At 41.6% G+C, this 22,053-nt stretch overlaps 1 protein-coding gene across 1 annotated transcript; it reads left to right on the top strand.

The window, feature by feature from the left end:
- Positions 1-10,981: 10,981 nt before the first annotated feature.
- LOC311061819 (uncharacterized protein) lies at positions 10,982-19,721 on the top strand (the record flags this gene model as incomplete). Its single annotated transcript, XM_084080516.1, has 6 exons — positions 10,982-10,991; positions 11,890-12,055; positions 15,989-16,308; positions 17,389-17,548; positions 18,547-18,676; positions 18,776-19,721. The coding sequence occupies 6 exons, from the start codon at positions 10,982-10,984 to the stop codon at positions 19,244-19,246; spliced, it is 1,257 nt and encodes a 418-aa protein (XP_083936642.1). The 3' UTR covers positions 19,247-19,721.
- Positions 19,722-22,053: the final 2,332 nt, after the last annotated feature.

The raw sequence follows: 22,053 nt of genomic DNA, 5'->3' as shown, positions 1-22,053 counted from the left end.
TGTGTGTGTGTGTTTGTGTGTGTGTGTGTGTGTGTAATTAGGCGGGCAGATTGCGTAATGGTAATCGGTGACTTCCAGCCCATCTCTTTTAAGTACATGTGACTGTGGCTCAGTTTACTTGACCTTATATCCTTCTCTGTGTGTGTGTGTGTGTGTGTGTGTGTGTGTGTGCGTGCGTGCGTGCGTGCGTGCGTGCGTGCGTGCGTGCGTGCGCGCGCGCGTGTGTGTGTGTGTGTGTGCGCGTGCGTGCGTGCGTGCACTTTTCTACATGTCAAATAGCTTCCAGTAAAGCTGAAAGTAATTTGACATTTCTCACGGCCTAAAAGCTTTGTGTTTGTTTGTCATTAATTCAGCTAACCTGCGTTCACAGAGACACAGGTGCATGGTGATGCCACTCCCTCTCATTCCCATGTTCTGATAGAAAAAGAAAACATAACCGTTGAAGCCTCATCATCTCTTACAGCGAAAATAAAAGGCTTAAACAGAACCATCAGTCGTCCATACATTCTTATGGATGTACCAATAAACCATGGTGATGTTCAATGTCCGGTGAACCAATCCTAGAACTCGACCTTACAACATGGACGCCAGGTGGTTACAATATACATTTTTAGGGTATATAAGCTTCCTCGGTGTAGGAGCCATTATGGTGGTGGCATATTATTTGTCAGGTTGGCAGTATTATTATTGGACACTGGGTGGCGGGCTCTAGATTTGACAGCACTGGGTGTGTATTTAAAGGGTCACAGGTGTAGTAATGATGACAGATGAGATGACACAGATACTGGGGAGCCACACCGTCCTTACCAGGCAGGCAAGCAGAAGCAGACAGAGACAGAACCACAGAACAGAGAATCACCACAGAAATGACGCTGCAATATCACTGGTATGTTCATTACAACTGCAACTACAATAAATACTCCTAAAACTGGAATTTTAGACTGGACATCCATCGTTTGTTTCTGTGTCTATTGCGTAGGATCACTCCACCATACTATACCTGTGAAGTAATGTGCAATGTAGGGCATTGGAAGGTGGAAATTGTAAATGCACTCGGTGTTGAGAATTGAGTGCACCAAGTAATGAGATAGTGTAGTTTATAGTTTTTGTATATTGTACATATCGCATTGATAACATGTGGTCACAAAAATGTGTCACAAAATCTCAAGACACACCTGGATTTGTCTCACGGCACACCTTTTGGGAACCACTGTATAGTACTGTACTGAGAGCTGTAGGCTACTCTCACTGTATAGTACTGTAATGAGAGCTGTAGGCTACTCTCTCACTGTATAGGATACTGTACTGAGAGCTGTAGGCTACTCTCTCACTGTATAGGATACTGTACTGAGAGCTGTAGGCTACTCTCTCACTGTATAGGATACTGTACTGAGAGCTGTAGGCTACTCTCTCACTGTATAGGATACTGTACTGAGAGCTGTAGGCTACTCTCTCACTGTATAGGATACTGTACTGAGAGCTGTAGGCTACTCTCTCACTGTATAGGATACTGAACTGAGAGCTGTAGGCTACTCTCTCAGATGGCTATCACTATGAAGCAGTGGTTTTCAACCCTTTTCATGTCAAGGACCCCCAAATTGACACTTATTAGCCCGCGGAGGGACTCCCATAAGAGAAGACTTTTACGGCTCTAGCAGTGATTCTCAAACATTTTAATATCAAGGAGTTTGTCATGCATTAGGGCTACGGACCCCCTATTTAATCTATCTGGGACCCTAATTTATATTGTAAAATCAATGTTAATTTAACTCTGAGAGTGTACAAATGGAACGGGTCCATTTGGTTCCATTTGTACACTCTCAGAGTTACAGACCCATAAGGGTCCATTTGGTTCCTAAATATCTATCATTTAGCAGGGGACCCCCTGGAACCCCCTCAAGGACCACTGGTGGTCCCCGGACCACTGGTTGAGTACCACTGCTATAAAGGATACTGTAGTGAGAGGTGTAGGGCTGTAGACTACTCTCTCAGATGGCTATCAAGGGAGCACGTCTGATAACAAAGCTCTAGTAGTGATTGCTCAAGGGCACTGCAGCAGGGCAGGGCTTTAAGTCACCCGTCCAGAGGGCTGGGTCCGCAGTGATGTACCCAACCTGTGGGACCTGGATGATGAGTTTTCATTGTGATCCTGAAAAACAGGAGATGAAAATAAAAAAATATAAATAATAATAAAATGAAAATAAACTTTGAAAACGCTCACGCTCGGCTGCCATGTTAAGGAGTCAGCTGGGTGGGCCCTGATCCACTGGTTTACTGGGAAGCAGTGTTGATTTTGTCGACTAAAACTAAATAAAAACTCAATAAAAGCTAAGCTATGACAACTAAAACTACATATATTGACAATTCCGTCAACAAATAAAAACTTGACTAAAATGTTGGTTAGGGACTAGTGGAGAAGAGATCCAGTAGAACTAAAAGACAAGTCATTTTATGTTTGCTCGGGTGCTGAAAATAGCAGATCTACAAGCCACTGCGACGCGTTGTGAGCTTGCAGATCTGCTATTTTCAGCATGCAACCAAGTGTAAAATCAGCCATTACGACGCCATCAAGGCACCGCCAACATACATTTTAGTCGACTAAATCAACTGTAGATTTAGTCGACTATAATCTTAGGATATCTTTGTCAACTAAAACTAGACAAAGACTAAAACCTTTCAGATGACTCAAATATGACTAAAACTAAATGGAATTTTATTTAAAAGAAATTAAATCAAGATTCACTGTCAAAATCAACACTGCAGGGAAGGAGCAACTGTTTCTCCATGAACCATGAAAACAGTTCAGGTAGAGTTACTGAGAGGAGCTACTAGACTGCCTGGACGGGTATCTGTCTGTCTGGTGTGTGTGTATGTGCATGTACTGTGCACTGTGCATGCATGCTTGGCCTATACGTATATCATTATGTGTGAATGTGTGTGCATGTGTCTCTATTCATGCATGTATGAGCACGTTGGAGCTGTTAACACAGAAACACAAACCTCTGAGGCAGCTGAGAACAGCAGGAAGTGAAGCAGTGGCGTGCACAGACATTTTGAGGGGCAGGTTCTCAAGTAAATTATACTTCTTTTGGTTTACTTGGTCTGCTCTTTTTTCCCTCTACACACCTATACCTCTTTGCCAAAAATAGCCGATCTACAAGCCCACAACGCCTCGCAGCGCGAGGCGTTAAAGTTCTCCTCAGAAAAGGGATGCTAGGTTTCGAGTGGTTATGGTAAAAAGAAAAATATCACATAAAGATTTGGCGGACCCCCTGTAGTAACTCTGAGGACCCCCTAGGGGTCCCGGACCCCCTGTTGAAGACCCCTGCTGTAAACTGGGGAAAAAAAGTACTCTTGTACTTTTGGACAAAAAAGAAAAGTGCCCTTTTTTTCAAAAGGGTACTTCTGGTCAAGAGGGCAAAGGGCAGGGGCTCTAGCACCACCTAGAGTCTATCTGTGCACGTCCCTGAAGTGAAGAGAGTCTGTCTGGAGACAGTTGTTTTTACTGCTTTAAGTGAACTGTATGTTTGATGTGACAGTTACTATCACATCTGTATTAGTGAACGTAAACCTTTTATACTGTGTGGAACAGCCTGGATGCCAGTGTCAAACTAACCAATCTGAGGTATTTTTTAAGCAGCATTTTCTCACAGGCTGTGAGAAAATGTTCCTCTGTAGAAGGTCGCTTGTCTAGGGCAGTGGTTCTCAAACTTTTTCATGTCAAGGACCCCCAACTTGACACTTATTAGCCTGCGGACCCCCATTTGAAAAGATAAGCCAGGGACCCCCATAAGAGAAGATTTTTACGGCTCTATCAGTGATTCTCAATCATTGTAATTTAAGGACCCCCCCAGTTTGACATGCATTAGGCTACGGACCCCCATTTAATGGCATTTCTATCTCTGGGGCCCCAATTCATATTGTAAAATCAATGTTAATTTAACTCTGAGAGTGTACAAATGGAACCAAATGGACCCTAACGGGTCCATTTGGTTCCATTTGTACACTCTCAGAGTTACAGACCCATAAGGGTCCATTTGGTTCCTATAAATCATTTAGCTGGGGACCCCCTGATATCCCCTCAAGTACCCCTGGGGGTCCCCGGACCCCACTTTGAGAACCAATGGTCTAGGGATAGATAGTTCATCGTTTGTTTGATTTTTATGTATGTTAATGTCATACTTATTAATTGTTGCTTGTGAGAGGAACCACATTGGAAATAAGTCTTATTTGTCTGTTCTGTTTATCCTCGAACTGATGTAACCTGGTGGTGTTTTGCATTTCAACTAAACTAAACTAAAATGAGCTTTAAGAACTTTCAAACATAGTCTAGAGATCTCACCACAGCTATGACCAATGTGCTTCATTTGGAATATTGACAGAAACGTGTTGACACTTCACACCCAAAATATCTTCACAAAAAATATAAAAAAAAAAAAATAGGAGTGAGACTCAAGGTGGTATAAAATGGACACTTCCTCGAAACAAAGGGAACAGCATTGTGTTGGGTCAGTGAGTGTTGTGTGTAGTGTCTCTGTCTACCTGCTGTGTAAGCTGTTGGCTTTGTCTTGAATTGTTCCCAAAACTGTTAGTTTGTCACACGTGGGCCACTAGAGGGGGCTGTGGTCCAACAGGTGACAGGGACAGGGTTGGCAGTTAGTAGGAGTAGGTCATGTGAGTGTCAATTCAAATGAGTGGATAAAACGGCTTTAGTTCTTGAACTAGAGGAAATGCAATTTAGTACAGTGTAACACACACACACACACACACACACACACACACACACACACACACACACACACACACACACACACACACACACACACACACACACACACACACACACACACACACACACACACACACACACACACACACACACACACACACTAAGCTCCATCTCGAAAGTCATGGAAAAAATAGTCTATGAACAGGTCGACAAGTATCTTGCCGAGAAAAATCTAATCTACAAATTCCAATCTGGCTTCAGAACAAACCACTCCACTGACACATGCCTTCTCTATTTGAACGACTCTATCAAACAAGAGATTGAAAAGGGCAAATATTGCGGCATGGTCATGCTGGACCTCCAGAAGGCTTTTGACACCGTTAATCACCCAATTATGATCAATAAGCTCAAAGCAATAGGTTTTGATGACACGTCAGTGAACTGGATGAGATCCTACCTGGAAGGGAGGGAGCAAGTGGTGGAAGTAAACGGCACCCAGTCCCCCCCCCTCCCAGTGACTTGTGGTGTTCCCCAAGGAAGTATACTAGGACCCTTACTGTTCCTGATATATGTGAATGACATGTCGTCAGCCTGCGACTGCAACCTGTTCCTGTTCGCAGATGACTCGGCCCTGCTAGTCTCGGACAGGGACAGGCTGCAGGTTGAGAAAACTCTCAGCTCTGAACTCAACAAAATCTGCATCTGGCTCTCCGACAACAAGCTCTCATTACACCTGGGCAAAACGGAATGCATCCTCTTTGGGTCCACTCCTAACCTCAGAAAGGCAGAGAGCTTCACGATCAAAGCGGGTGATGATATCATCAAAAGAAAAAACGAAATTACCTACCTGGGCTCTATCTTGGAGGCTGACCTCTCTGGTGACAAAAATGCTGAAAAAACGATCAAAACGGTCCACAAAAAAACACGCTATTTGCGGAGTATTGATCGTAAAGTCAGTAAGAAGACTCTGAAGACTCTCGCAGTGGCCCTCATACAAGGTCATTACGATTATGCATGTACTTCATGGTATCACAACACCTCCAAGGCCTTAAAAACAAGGCTCCAAACATCCCAAAACAAACTTGTAAGGCTACTTCTTGGCCTCAACTACAAAACCCATCTAACCCCTGATCATTTTGATAGGATTGGATGGCTTAGGGTTGCGGACAGAGTACAGCAACTTGCTATGGGCCTGGTCTTCAAGATATATCACAACATTGGGATCCCCCTGTATTTGTCAAAATACTTCCAAAATGTTAATGATGTCCATGATCACAATTACAATACCAGAGGCAGCTCCACAAACCTTGTCCAACCCTTTTTTGGCTCAACAAAGGGAAGTAACTCGTTCTCATGCTATTCATCAAAAATGTGGAACGCCCTACCAAAAGGAGTAAAGGAGTGTAAAACCCTACTCTCTTTCAAAACAGCCCTAAAGATACACCTTCAGGAGGCTGCAATTGGAAAATGGCCCCTGTCTAAGTCCTAACCTAACCTACCCCCCTACCCCCCCCCCCCCTCTCTCCTTCTCCTTTTGTACATATTTCTCACTCTTCATACCAGTAACCTGTAAACTGATTGTATGACATTCTATAGTAGTTGTGTATATCTGTCTGTCTCTTATATGTCATCATGATTTGTGTGCATGGGGAACTCATTTGAAACAAGCTCAGTGCTTTTATGAGTCTTCCAGTTTAGTAGACCTTGTATTGTGAATTTGTACTTCCATGTACTGTTGTTCTCATGTCTTACTAAATAAAGTACATCAAACACACACACACACACACACACACACACACACACACACACACACACACACACACACACACACACACACACACACACACACACACACACACACACACACACACACACACACACACGCGCACTCTAAACAGAAACTTCTAACAACTGTCACCCATGGGTCATGTCTATAGAAGTTATCACAACACTGACAGAAGAAGACAAAACTGTTCCCTTTGTTTTGTGGAAATGTCCATCTATCTGCCTTTCAAGCCATCTTTTTACAGTTTGTCACAAATAGGCCACTAGGGGAGGATATGGTTCAACAGGTGACAGGGATGACAGTTAGTAGGTCACTAACTGTCATCCCTGTCAGGTGGCAGTAGTGTCACTTCAAATGAGATGTTAAAACAGCACTAGTTCCATTTCAAATCACTGACAGGTTATAGAGAGTATGCACATACATCACTTTTCCATTTGGGACATACCCCCCTCATCTAGACCATTGGTTCTCAAAGTGGGGTACGGGGACCCGCAGGGGTACTTGAGGCGGTTCCAGGGGGTCCCCAGCTAAATGATGGATAGGAACCAAATGGACCCTTATCGTTCTGTAACTCTGAGAGTGTACAAATGGAACCAAATGGACCCGTTACATTTGTACACTCTCAGAGTTAAATTAACATTGATTTTATAATATACATTCGGGTCCCAGAGGTATAAATGCTATTAAATGGGGGTCCGTAGCCTAATACATGTCAAACTGGGGGTCCTTGACATTAAAATGGTTGAGAATCACTGCGAGAAAGCCATATAAACCTTCTCTTATTGGGGTCCCTGGCTTATCTTTTCAAATGGGGGTCCGCGGGCTAATAAGTGTCAATTTGGGGGTCCTTGACATGAAAAAGTTTGAGAACCACAGATCTAGACTGAGTGGCAAAACATTAAGCAGCATGGAGCATTGGAGTTTGGAAGCGCTTGTTGGAAATCACTCAACGGTCCTGTGTACCACCTGTTTCTAAATGTCACATAATGCAGGAGGCAGCAGGACGTTTCGTTTAAGAAAACGAGCGCTTCCAAAATCTGACACTTCAGAAAAATAATCACCTGCATGGAATGTATTGACAGAAAGTAGCTCATAACATGTCTCTACGGTGGATTTTTATGAAACAAAAACTTTGCAGGTAGAAAGAGGATAATTCAAACTTTCCGTACAGCTGCCATGTTGGTGGGTTTAACGTCATTTAATACAATCAGATAGGACCTTGTTTTGATGTATGGGCTGTCAAGGCCAGAAAGTATTTTTTTGCCACTCAGTAGGCGTTCCCGCATAACCTCCGGGTACGATGATGTCACGCGCATAGCCTCTATTGTCCCCTGGACATCAGTGGGACCCTCAGGGTTCCTTGGAGGGGTTCCAAATGGACCCTTACAGGTCTGTAAGTAATAATAGTAGCTATTATGTGGAGTTATTATAGTTGTCTTTGAAATTAAAAAGTTAGACAACTAATGCCATATTAGACAAATACGGTATATGGTGGTTCTTAGAATAGATTTAACTAAAGTGAATTAAGAAAAACATAAAGGCTTTTATACCTGATGCTCTGTCGTCCAGGTAATTCAAATGTAATTCAAAGGAGAAAAAAATATTTTTAACAGCCATATATACAAAGTAAACTTTGACATGAGTTCACCGGAAATGGAGTTAAGTGGAAATTGCATAAATATTGTGTTGAAATGGCTCTGCCCAAGTGCTGCTGCAGTAGATAATTATACTATACTTAACCTATCCTTGTGTTCCTAAAATACATTATTTATCTTACCTTACTTTTATACTTATTACTCATGCTGATACTATCCTAAGATGAATACACAAATCACTCTTTGCCTGGTTTAACCACTTAAATCTATTTATTCTTATTTATTATTATTATTATTATTATTATTATTATTATTATTATTATATTACAGTATATTAGGCCCCCTCCTGTTTTTGCTCTAAAGTAAATTCGCCCAAAACATCTGAATGTTAGACTCAGAATAGGTTCAAGTGCATGGTTACCAGCATTGGAGAGTGTCTCAGTGTCATATGTATTAGAAAGTCACTGCTGGTGTTATCCTTTCTTCACAAACACCTGGTTTCACCAGCATGTCGTCATAATACCATATACGGCTTATTGTAATAATCTTGACCTTGGCTGCAGTAGCCTCAGTAGATTGGAATGCTCTGCCAGTATGTGAGATGAAGATACGAGAGAAGTAGCTAGACAAAGGCTCCTGTCTGCATAGGCAACACACTGGAAAGAAAGGAGATTGCAGGAGGAAACCAAGGCCAATGGACACACACACACACACACACACACACACACACACACACACACACACACACACACACACACACACACACACACACACACACACACACACACACACACACACACACACACACACACACACACACACACACATGACTTAGGCCCAGTGTTTGTCCTGTCCAATGCTGATTTACAATACTGTGTAGGTCTGTGAACCCAGCGCCCCAGAAAAGGTGTTGCCTCATAAGTATTGTATGCATGAGTACTGTGTATGCTATGTATGATTCTGAAAGATATTAGTAAAGCTTTGATTAAGAATCATTGTTTGGGTTATTGGTTTCTTCCACATATTCCACAATTCTATGAACTTAAAGAAGATAAAGATTTTCTTCCACAACAGAACTTGTCTCTGCATTAAGCCAAGATAAAAACACATAAAAACGAAATAAATAATGAAATGAAATGATCACTTAACCCTTACATACATACCTAAGTTGACAGGAGTCCCCTGGGGTCTATATACTATATGCCCCCTCCTTTTTCCTTCTGCATAAACATCTCTTTTTAACAAAGTATTGTTCTATGGCATGCTTTCTACAAAGTAATATCATATTTGTGAATATAATTGCGCCCTTCTCATTTATTTTTAAATGATTAAAACATACAATGAACACAAATATTTTGTGTTTAAATGCTTTAGATCACAACAAATCAACTGTTTGTGTCAGTAGGATACTAGATATAACAGTTTAATAGTTTTGGGGCTGGTACTGTATGTCTAAATCATTGACAGTGGGGGGTCTTTGAAGGGTTTCCATGGGGTCTCCTCCAGCAAAGTTTGTCATATAGCATCAAAAGATTTAATCCTATTTTAGACTTAAACTTTTCAAAAATATTGAAAGATTGTGAAAAATCTTGAAACATTACTACCGGTAATTATGGGGGGGAAAAAAGAAGAAAATATTCTCTTTTGGGGGGTCCTGATCATGTTTTCAAATGAGGTCCCGCTGTCTACACAGACAATTTGGGGGTCCTTGACATGGAAATGTTTGAGAGCCTGATCTAGATCATTGGTTCTCAAAGTGGGGTCCGGGGACCCCCAGGGGTACTTGAGGGGATACCAGGGGGTCCCCAGCTAAATGATTTATAGGAACCAAATGGACCCTTATGGGTCTGTAACTCTGAGAGTGTACAAATGGAACCAAATGGACCCATTTGGTTCCATTTTAATTACAGACACATTTTTGTTTTTCCTTAACTTATTACGTACATTAAGCCACTCTTTCAAATGCACTTTACTGTACTTCTACCTCTTCTATCTTTTAACTGCATTAATGGGCTTGTACAATTAAGAATTTCACCCATATTACCTGTAATGTGATGTGACAATAAAGTTTGATTCTGATTCTGATTCTGATTTGGACACTCTCAGAGTTAAATTAACATTGATTTTACAATATGAATTGGGGTCCCAGAGATAGAAATGCCATTAAATGGGGGTCCGTAGCCTAATGCAGGTCAAACTGGGGGGGTCCTTCAATTACAATGATTGAGAATCACTGCTAGAGCCGTAGAGATCTTCTCTTATGGGGGTCCCTGGCTTATCTTTACAAATGGGGGTCTGCGGGCTAATAAGTGTCAATTTGGGGGTCCTTGACATGAAAAAGTTTGAGAACCACTGGTCGCAGTTAATTTGGGGGTCCTTGACATGGAAATGTTTGAGAGCCTGATCTAGATACCATTGTCCTTTAATCACTGTTGAGGACACTTTTATGATGCCAAGTTATGTTAATGGGGGTTTGTTCTCCGTTATCTGGCTGCAGCCTTGGTCCCAGAGAGAGAGATGCTTAGTTGGAATGGAAAGTTTTGCGACGGATTTTGCAGGAATTCAGCAGAAGACGCTTTTCATTCAATTCAGCTGCTCGACTACTATATGTTACTATAAGTTTATTCTGAACTCTTCATCGACATGAATGATCGTTTCGATAATTAACACAAATAAATGCATTTCCTCGCGTTGAACACTAGAGGGGAGATGTGCGTCTATTAAACGGATTTAAGCAGAACATCAAACTTGTGGAAACCACCTGAAAACCACCAGGAAGAACTCAAGACTCTGTCATTCATTCATCCGCTGCAGGCAAACTTCGACGCCTTTTCATTCATTGAAGACAAATTTCTCCCAAAATCCTGAACAATGAACAGAGGTAGGATACTGTAAATCAAAGAATATACAGACATTTAGTTCATGATGATCATCCTCATAACTCTGTAACTGTTTTAAATACTGCAGGACGATGGGAACATAATCTAGCCTGTCAGTTAGCCTCTTATAATGATTAGGCCTAATAATAATCACTTAAACTTAGTTTGTGGTACATCAATAAATAAGCATTGTGCCTTGTAGTTGTAGCCATGGTTCACATGACGCTCGTCTGTCACAAGCGTCATTCATGGCGCAACTTGTTCCTGGTTTTGGCTACATAAACGTTCTGATTTCAAATATAAGTAAAAGTGCTGACCCCGCGGCCATGGATGTAACAAGTTGAAACGCCTGGGTCTAAGTACCCGTATCTACCGTATTGTTCAATAAAAATCATTTTAATCCGATCGGGTGGCCATTTTCTCATAGAGTTATCATGTATCAAAGTGCAATACACCTCCCAACCGATATGGTCGCGTACTTGAAGGCATACGAAGGACATTTTGAGAAAATAGCCACCGATCGGATTAAAATGCTTTTATTGAACAATACGGAAGATACGGGTACGTAGACCCAGGCGTTTCAACTTGTTACATCCATGGCCGTGGGGTCAGCACTTTATATTTGAAATCTGAACGTTTCTTTTCTAGATGTAAGGGTTGTAAATGGAGAAAGTGCCAAAACCAGGAACAAGTTCCGCCGTGACTGTCATGATGACAGTCGTGTTTCAGGGTAGATGTGCAAACATTTTTGCATATTTTTCGCTCAAATTAATATATTTTCGACAGGTGTTTGACGATTTCCGTCTGTTACAGTATCAGGCAGGCCATTATGCAACTATGCAAGTGTTCATATGTGTGTTTAATGTGTGCAATAATATGTTTTATGTGTCTCTTGTACAGCCTGGGACCCCTCACAGTGGCTGGACAGCTTTGGTGACATGCTGGACTCAGAGCTGGACACTGAAGACCAGTGGAGTCTGAACTTTAACTACAGCCAGACATACAGCATCTCCACAGAGGAGCAGAGGAGAGGATGGAAGCTCTACAAGCACTGGGCTTCTGGGAGGTACAGTATGCACAATGCATTTTAACATTCATAGGCTACTGACTAATACTATCATATAGATTTATAAAGACTAATACTAATTTAATAGTAATTTAAAAAGAAAAGAAGTGTCTCTCAGAGTGGGGTCCAGGAACTCTCTGGGTTCCGTGAGGGGGTTCCAAATGAACCCTTACAGGTCTGTAAACTCTTATGGTGGTCCTTGAAATTAAAAAGTTTGAGAACCACAGATCTAGGAATAAATACAAATTCCACTAATAATTGTTAATGTACAGCTACAAGTTAGTTAGTCAAATAATAACGTAAATAGTACAATAAGAGTATAAACTAGTAGTGCAACCTCAACTGAAGCGTTCAAAATACTAAATAATTGATGACCGTAAATGAAATATCATCATGTGATAAATTACATGGTATCAGAATGGCACAGACTGACATACTCACCGATACCGATACCAGCATTTAAGGCAGTAACGGCAGCTCTTCCGATACTGGTATCGGTATCGGAATGACTAAAATACTGTATCAGTCTTATTAACCCATTAAGACCTGAAGCCGATTCTACATGTCTCCTAAATCCCAACAGTATTCTGAAAAACGTATGTTTCTATATCAGTGTGGTGCTCAATATTTTACATGTCAAGGACCCCCAGAATTATATGTATTTGGCTGCGGATCCCCATCTCAAAATGTTGTTCCAGGGATCCCCCAGAAGCACTTTTTTTTTTTTTTAATGTTAAAAATATATATATTCAAAGATTTGCACACATTTTCACTATTTTTCAAAAATAGCAGATCTACAAGCTCGTAGCTCGTAGCGTGGTACAAATGGAACCAAATGGACCCTAACGGGTCCATTTGGTTCCATTTGTACACTCTCAGAGTTAAATTAACATTGATTTTACAATATAAATTGGGGTCCCAAGGATAGAAATGCCATTAAATGGGGGTCCGTAGCCTAATGCATGTCAAACTGGGGGTCCTCTTGAAATTAAAATGGTTGAGAATCACTGGTAGCTAGCAGTGAAAAATCTTCTCTTATGGGGGTCCCTGGCATATCTTTTGAAATGGGGGTCCGTGGGCTAATAAGTGTCAATTTGGGGGTCCTTGACATGAAAAAGTTTGAGAACCACTGCTATAAGAGAGTGATTTTTCATGTCAAGGACCCCCAATTCATATGTATTTGACTGTGAACCCCTATCAGATGATATTTAGTGCCAGAGACCCCCATACAATATTAGTGTGGTTAAAATGCAAAAAAAAAAGTATCCCCAAAAAATGTTGTCACATCACGACATGTTGTGAGCTTGTAGATCATCAGCTATTTTCAAATGGCCTACACAGTATGTATTTAGGTTTAAAGTTGCTATATATATGCTATATTATCTTAAAGTTTTGCTGGGGACCCCCTGGAACCCCCTCAAGGACCACTGGGGGTCCCCGGACCCCACCTTAAGAACCACTGCTATAAGCTATGTGGAGCAGTGGTTCTCAAACTTTTTCATGCCAGGGACCCCCAAATTAACACTTATAGCCCGCGGACCCCCATTTGAAAAGATAAGCCAAATATGATCCACATATGAGAAGATTTTTATGGCTCTAGCAGTGATTCTCAACCATTTTAATTAAATTTACCCCATTTACTGGCATTTATATCTCTGGGACCCCAATTTATATTGTAAAATCGATGTTAATTTAACTCTGAGAGTGTACAAATGGAACCAAATGGACCCTAACGGGTCCATTTGGTTCCATTTGTACACTCTCAGAGTTACAGTCCCATAAGGGTCAATTTGGTTCCTATCTATCATTTAGCTGGGGACCCCCTGGAACCCCCTCAAGTACCCCTGGGGGTCCCCGGACCCCACTTTGAGAACCAATGATGCGGAGCACTCTGTAAATGTGTGGTCGTGATCCTTACTTTCCACATGCAATATGCATCTCAATGAATACCAGGCCCCCTCCTGTGTTTGTCTCTACTCTATTCATTCATTGCCCGAAAATAGTCGATCTACAAGTTCACAATGTGTTGCTGTTGCAACGCGCCGTGAGCTTGTAGATCTGCTGTTTTCACCTGCTAGAATGCTCAGAGTTAGAGTGGTTAAGAAGCATGTATTCTCCACCCCCTCGTGGTGTGTGTGTGTTTTGCCAGGACGGTTGATGAAGGCTGCCTTTTAGTGCCTAACTTTCACCTCTTCAGATTTCCAAGAAATCACGTGGTTGTCGGGTAGCTTACCAGACAACACTCCTCGCCCTCTCAGCTGGGACGTTCAGTTTGATCAGCGTTTGTGTTGTTTTTAAAGAGAGACAGGAAACCACAGATACAGATACAGCTGCTCTCATAGTCTGACACGTGAATTATGTTGTGAAAGTTGAGGGTTCACAACAATGAAAGTCAGGTTTAAAATTGAACTTAAAACAATAATGTAGCACACTGTAATGTTAGTTATTAAAGATGGGTAGTGGAGACAAACCTGTAAAGTTTAAACTATTCTGACACGTACATACATACGTATGTGCATGTGCACGCACGTTCATGCTTAATTCCACCTCGGCAATAGGTCCTGTATCCAGGACAGGTCCAGTCATGTGCCAAACTTCCTCAACTCACATTAAAACATTAAAAATATCAGTCGTCTACTGTATATGTGCTTGTGCTAGGCTATCACTTTGCAACTTTAGCCAAATGCCCACGTTAACAGACATGTTCAGATCATGCTTGAGCTGGCAGGAATTATTTGTCTATGACTGAGTTTTTATCAAAAACTGTGAAACTAAATAAGTTCACACTATCCACCTCTTTATGAGGAAAGAACGCTTTATCTGCTGAAAAAAAGTAAAGAAGAAAAGTGTGCATCATGTGACTGTTTTTTAGCCTTAAATATTGCCTAGGCCATTGGTTCTCACACTGGGGTCCGGGGACCCCCAGGGGTCCATGGGGGCGTTCCAGGGGGTCCCCAGCAAAATGTGTTAATATAGCATTGCAATAATTTGAACCACTTTAACCTTTTATACTTTGGTCATTCAAAAATAGCAGATATATGAGCTTGTAGATCTGCTATTTTTGAACAATCACGAAAGTTTGTGCAAATCTTTGAATATATATATTTTTAAAGCGAACATTTGTAACTCAAATCTTTGCTTCTGAGGGGTCCCTGGAACAAAAATATTTTGAGATGGGGGTCCGCGGCCAAATACATATCATTTTGGGGGTCCTTGACATGAAAAAGTTTGAGAACCACTGGCCTAGGCTATCAACACCCTATGTTGCAATGGCCATGTTGATTGACAAGAGGAGAACAATTGCCCTCGCTTTGGCTTTTGTTTTTATAGGCAGAAGAGGAGGAGGGACTGGTTGTGGTCAGGAAATTAATCAGGTTATTAAACCGCCCATTGCAAAAAAAGGCTTAAATATCCTCTTCAGGGATCTTAAAAAGGGTGATGGCCCTTAGTAGTGTCAAAAGTCCTGTACTTCTGGCACAACTGGTTGCCGATGGCCAGGGATCAGTTCAGTCGTGTGCTCTATAAAAACTGAATTCCAAACCGTCCGTGAAGTTCATAAACGAAAAGCTTTTATTCTCTGTCAACATTAGCATACAAATAAATAAATACAATTAAACTTAAACACTTAAATGCACGGGAATAACACAGTCAAAAACTGTGTGCCTCTGCCACAAGCAACACCTGTGCTTGATTGCAGACCCTGTTAGGTACCTAGGCAACCTTGGCCTTGACGCAGACGCAGTAACGTCATAGAAAACAAACAGAAACCATATGGCTCTTATAGCCCTGTTTTTGAGACCCCGTCCTGGCAAGCAGAAGGTTGAGCACTGGGGGGTTACTCATCTCTGTGTGTGATTGACCGGTATATATTACTGACATTCATTGACTGATGTGAATGTTGTCTCTGCTGTGTCTCCCTCCAACCTCCCACAGGTTCTGCTGTAGCCACTGCTCCAGCAAATGGACCTCGCACAACGTGGTGGTCTTGTTTCGCTACCGGCTGCGGAGCGGGGACGACCGCGGGACGGTGATCATGAGGCCCTACGGGCAGGCCTGCAGACGCTGCCCTGATGCCGGGTTCTACCTCCCGGGCTTTTCAGAAGGAGAAGTGACAGACGCCCTGGAGAAGCTGTTTGAGAAGATACAGAGGACCTGCTACGATGATGATGATGGTGATGATGATGAGGATGAGCGGCCAGTGGCCAGACATCATGAGTCAGCTCTGTGTCAGGCGTGCAGAGAGGGCATCTGTGGTGAGGACAAATAGAGCTTTTTATTTTAAATGTTGCTGAACGTTTTCATATTACAATTTAATAAGCACAAATCTAACAAAAACGTAATATTGGGGTCAAATATGAACGGTAGCCCAGAGTTCCAATCATCTTATGTGTTTGTGTGTGGGAGGGGTTGAACATGTTTTGTGTGGGACGGTTTAATTTAGATGCTGTTTTGCACCACTGTTCATTTTGGGGGAGGTAGATAACACACCTAAAAAGGGAAAGATTTGGAATAAATGAAGTGCGCCTTTATAATTGTGATAATTAGCCATACAATATTATTACAGTCATTTAGCAGATGCTTTTATCCAAAGCGACTTATAATAAGTGCATTCAACATAGGTAGGGAACGAAACTACTAATCACCAGAAGTTTTAAGTGCATTCTCTTCTAAAACAAGCAACTAAGAGTATACCTTAGTTAGGGACGGCTGTGGCTCAGGAGGTAGAGCAGGTCGTCCAATGATCCGTGGGTCGTTCGAATCCCGGCTCCTCCTCCTGTCCACATGTCGAAGTGTCCTTGGGCAAGACACTGAACCCTACATTGCCTCCAATGATTCGGTCGGCGCTCGCTTGCAACCATTGGTGTGTGAATGTGGGAAAAGTGGGGACGCTGGCGTCGACTGTTCGCCGCTCCACCTCCCAATGTCCCCTCCCTGTATGAATGAATGAACCATTGTAAAGCGCTTTGAGTAAGTAAAAGTAAAAGTGCAATATATCAGCTACCTACTTTCATAAACAGATGAGACAAAATAGGAAAGTCAAATGAGCAATATAACTTATAAAATTGGGCTGGATGTATTTTGACTCCCTGCTCTTCTATTGAGACATTTAGATAGTGTCAAAGCTCACCTAGACACAGGATCTGACACACATTTTGACCTGATGGTCGAGATTCAATTTATCCCCTGAGCAAGCAGGCAGGCTCTATTATTAGCTCAACGGTATAAAAATGTCACAATTGCGCAGGAAACCGGGTTCAAATCCGGTTTAGAAGAGAAAGGTTATATAGTGCTGCTTTAAATACTATTACTAATTTTAGTTATTTTCATTACAGCTGGACCCGTGGAGACATTTGACTGGGTGGTGGCCAGCGCGGGTTATGCCCGGGCTCAGCACAAGGCTGGGTACGTGCTGTCAAAGCTCTCTGTCACCAACCTGGAGAAGAGGCAGAAGATTGAGACCGACACCGTTGGGCAACACAGGAACCGCTTATGGTAAGAAAGATCATTAAAGAGGTAGTGCCATGATTTTAGTACTTGTTCTGTTTTCTTTTCTCGTGTTTTTTTTATGTGGCTATTTATGTATCTTAATTCTCAAGATCATCCGGTGTGGTTAAACTGTGCGAGGATGCCTTCCCTGTGTATTTTGTGTTTATTTTTGTAAGCTGCAAGCATCTCTGTCAAACGGATGAGTAGAAACAGACAGATCCTATGACACACCCAAGATCATACATCCCGTCACATTAATATTTAATATCGAATGACATCACTCAAAAATAACCTACACACACCTATGCACCTCAACAACCAGGAAATGAAGAGAATGTGGAACGTCTTCATAATCTGTGTAATCCATGCATGTAAAACAGTGTATTTGTTGTGGAGCCGTTAATAGAAGTGTTAAAAAGCATCGCTACCGCGTGATTGACCAGCAAGTCGTGTGCGCACGGACATGCGTATGGTCAGCACAGTGCTGACATCACCGGATCCAGAATGGTGACAGGCAGTTGGGTCGCTCGCGTTCAGCAGGTCTAATGCTGTTGCTCCACGTTTTGTGTGGAGCCTCTGTACCTGCCGTTTGCATTGACCCTCATTGCTCCCTTTACCTGTCTTCTGCACCAGCACAGCAGTCAGAAAGTTAACGACAGTCTAGTCTCTAATCATTACACATATAAATATATTACAGCAGCAGGGACAGACAGTGTGTTCCCGAGGTGCCCGTCCACACACACAGACAGACAGGTAGCCAGAGTAATGCCTAATTGTCTCCGCCAGGCCGAAAGGCGTTGAATAGACATGGCCGCTGTTCAAATGCCAGTTAATGGAGAAGTAATCTCTCAAGAACAGATTCAGAGAAAAAAAACTGCACAGGGTGCTGTTTTTCCTTTTTTTTTTTTACTATGGGTTCCCAGATGAATGGAGAAGTGACACAATTAATGTATTCCACAATAGCTGAGCTATGTCCCTAATTTCTGGTTTCTTTATAATAACAGGTTTGCATATCGTAAGAATCGTCTCACTGCAAGCAAATTTGGCGAAGTCTTGGCAGCAGTTAGGCGAAGATCTTACCCTGCTTCCTTATTCAAAAAGCTGCTTGGACAATACGACCTCAGCAGAGTTGAAGTAAGTAGTGGGTTATACGTTATTGTTTTTAAACATATTGCATGTTTCTGTGTTCCCTAGAAAACAGTTAATAATAACTGGCAACATTTTTCTTTCAAGGCAGTACAATATGGAATCCGCAATGAGCCAGGGGCAAAGCAGCAATACACACAGCTCACAGGGAGGCATATCCAGGAGAGAGGAGTGTTCTTGTCTGACAGCGGGCTGCTTGGAGCATCTCCAGATGGGACGGTGTCTGGTGGTGATCGCATCATTGAGGTCAAGTGTCCATTGTCAGCCAGAGAAAAGAAAATCAGGCAGGCAGCAAGAGAGATTAGGGATTTCTATCTGCAGTTAGATAAGGTGAGTGGTGCCCTGACGCTAAACAAAAATCATATAACTGGCTTCAACTACTGGCACCAGATCCAGGGCAACCTACACCTGAGTGGAGCTAGCAGTTGTGACCTGGTCATTTGGACCCCTCTTGACCTAGTCATCCTGCCAGTGCCCAAAGACCCAACATGGGCTGAAAACATTCACACTCTGGAAACATTTTATAAAGATGTTTTCCTACCACACATTCTACCCTAACCCTCTCACTGATGTAACTGCATCCGAAGGGTCCAGTTGATAGCTTTGCTTTATTGCTTCCATACATTCCGTCATCAGAAAGATCAATTGATAGCTTTACTTTGTTTCCATAGATTTTGTCACAGATGTAACTGTACATCAGAAAGGTCAGTTGATAGCTTTTATTTATCATTTTGATAGACCCACCATGTCAACTACCAACATTTTTATGATGGTATCTACACTCACCGGACCCTTAAACTGCACTGAGGCCGATTCTACAAATGCCTTCTTAATCAGTTGTTCTCACACTTTCAAGGTGTTTCAAAAATGTTCAAAAATAAAAGATGTACAAGCTCATACAAGCTTGTACATCAACACAAGAATCTTAACTGACACAGATTTTTTCCCGGTTTTGATGGGTCCGGTCTTTAAAGCTTTGCTCTTTGTTTTTAACGCTCTCAACGACGTAGCCCCTCCATACATTTCTATCTGATTGAAGAGCCTCCGCAGCCACTAGGTTACTTAGATCATCCTCTGAGGCCGCACCTATACTCTGAAATAATCTCCCTTTTCACATCAAGATAAGCCCCACCATTGAGATTTTCAAATCCAAACTGAGGACCCACCTTTTTACTTTTTACTGACTTGACTTAACCGATTTATACCATGAGAGTCTGTTTTCCTTTGACTTTGTGAATTTCATATGTGCTAATGTCAGAGTGATCGTACAATTTCTGGCACAGTAACATTTGTTTGACAAATAAATGTTTTCAACAAAATGTTAATCTGGTGGCATCGTTGTTTTTTGATCAAATGCTTTCTGCAATACAAACAGCAAGAATTGTGCATTGTGGGGTGTTATTTCCAGTCTTGTCCCCCAAGGTTATCGTTTATAACGAAATAATGGAAACTAGATGGGAAATATATTTTAGATATGGGTAGACTATTAAACTGTTATATCTTAAAACACATAGTGAGTGACACAAAATATGTTAATTTGTGTTTATTTAGGTTTTCTAAAACACTTAAATAGAAAATAAATGTTCAGATGGGTTGCCACTTTCTTCCAATCAGGTCAGAGTACCCATTTATCAGCTTCAATTTGATAATGTTCAAGTTCCAATTCTGTCTGCTCATTTATTTGTGTCATCACTTCCAATTTCTCTTGTTTATCCTGTATCCTGTATGAGTTATCTCTTCTGATTGGATAAAATTTGTATCCCGACGTGAAAATTGTCCCCTAGTATATAGATCCTAAGAGTCTATATACTACGGCCCATCTACACAAAATCTCTTTTTAACAAAGTATTGGCATGCTTTCTACAAAGTAATTACATATTTGTGAATATAATTGCATGCCTCTCATTTATTTTTACATGATTAAAACATACAAACATTTTGTGTTTAAATGCTTTAGAACACAACACTTTTTGTGTCAGTAGGATACTAAGATATAACTGTTTAATACTTTCTGGGCTGGTATACCAGTCTAAATCAGTGGGGTCCTCAAAGGGGTTCCAGGGGGTCCCCAGCTAAATGTGTCATATAGCATCAAAATCAGTTTAACCACTTTAATCCTATTTTAGACTTACATTTGGACTTAGAAACCTACACAAAATGTTTTTCAAAAATATCGAATTTGGGGGTCCTTGACATGAAGATGTTTGAGAGCCTGGTCTAGATCAGTTGTTCTCAAACCTTTTCATGTCAAGGACCCCCAAATTGACACTTATTAGCCCCCGGACCCCCATTTGAAAAGATACGCCAGGGACCCCCATATTAAGAGGGGGTACATTTGTAGGTCACTCTCAGAGTTACAGACCCATAAGGGTCCTGGGTCAATTTGGTTCCTAACTATCCATCATTTAGCTGGGGACCCCCTGGAACTCCCTCAAGGACCCCTGGGGGTCACCAATGGTCTTCTAGATAACGTTGTCCTTTAATCACTGTTGAGGACTCTTTTATGATGTCATGAAACATGATGTTGTTAATGGGGGTTGGTTCTCTGGTCTGACTGTCAGAGGCAGTTATAACTGGCTGTGGCTGTATGTGGCAGAGATGCTTGGAATGGAAAGTGAAAGCAAAACGTTTGTGACGGATTTTGCAGGGGGAAAAAATACGCTTTTTCGTTCAATCCAGCTGCTTGACTATATGTTTCTATAACTTTATTCTGAACGTTTCATGGACATGAATGATCGTTTCGATTCATCCATTAATGCATTTCCTTTCTTTGAACACTAGAGGGGAGATGTGAGTCTATTTAAAAGATTTAAGCAGAACATCAGACAGTGGAAACTGGAAACCACCTGAAAGCCACCATCAGCTGCAGGAAAACTTCCAGGCTTTTTCATTCATTTGGCGACGATTTTCTCCTCAAATCTTTAAAACCTCAACCTGAACAATGAACAGAGGTAGGCTACTGTAAATCAAAGAATATGCAGACAGTATATGATTATCATCCTACTTAAATCATAATTCATTGTAATGAACTGTTTTAAATACTGCACGACGATGAAGGAAATATATTTTCTTCAACTTCAACACCATAATCTAGCCTGTCAATTAGCCTAGATTATAATGTTTAGGCCTAATAACCACTTAAAACTTGTGGTACATCAACTTTGTGGCGTGATGATGTGCTATCTCTTCGGCCAAATTAATCTATTTTATAGGTTTTCGCCTGTTACAGAATAGCCCCGCCCCCCCACTGTTTATTGTACTTATTTTTTGTTTTTCTTACCTTTAAACTGTTTAAATGATGTTCTGCATAGTAGTGTATATCTGTCTGTCATTTAATGTCTATGCCAGGGGTCTTCAACGTTTTC

This window comes from Gymnoscopelus microlampas (assembly GCF_963454915.1).
Source record: "Gymnoscopelus microlampas genome assembly, chromosome: 15".
Classification (NCBI taxonomy): Eukaryota; Metazoa; Chordata; class Actinopteri; order Myctophiformes; family Myctophidae; genus Gymnoscopelus; species Gymnoscopelus microlampas.
The sequence above is the reverse complement of the archived record's forward strand: the minus strand, read 5'-3'. Positions and strand labels throughout refer to the sequence as shown.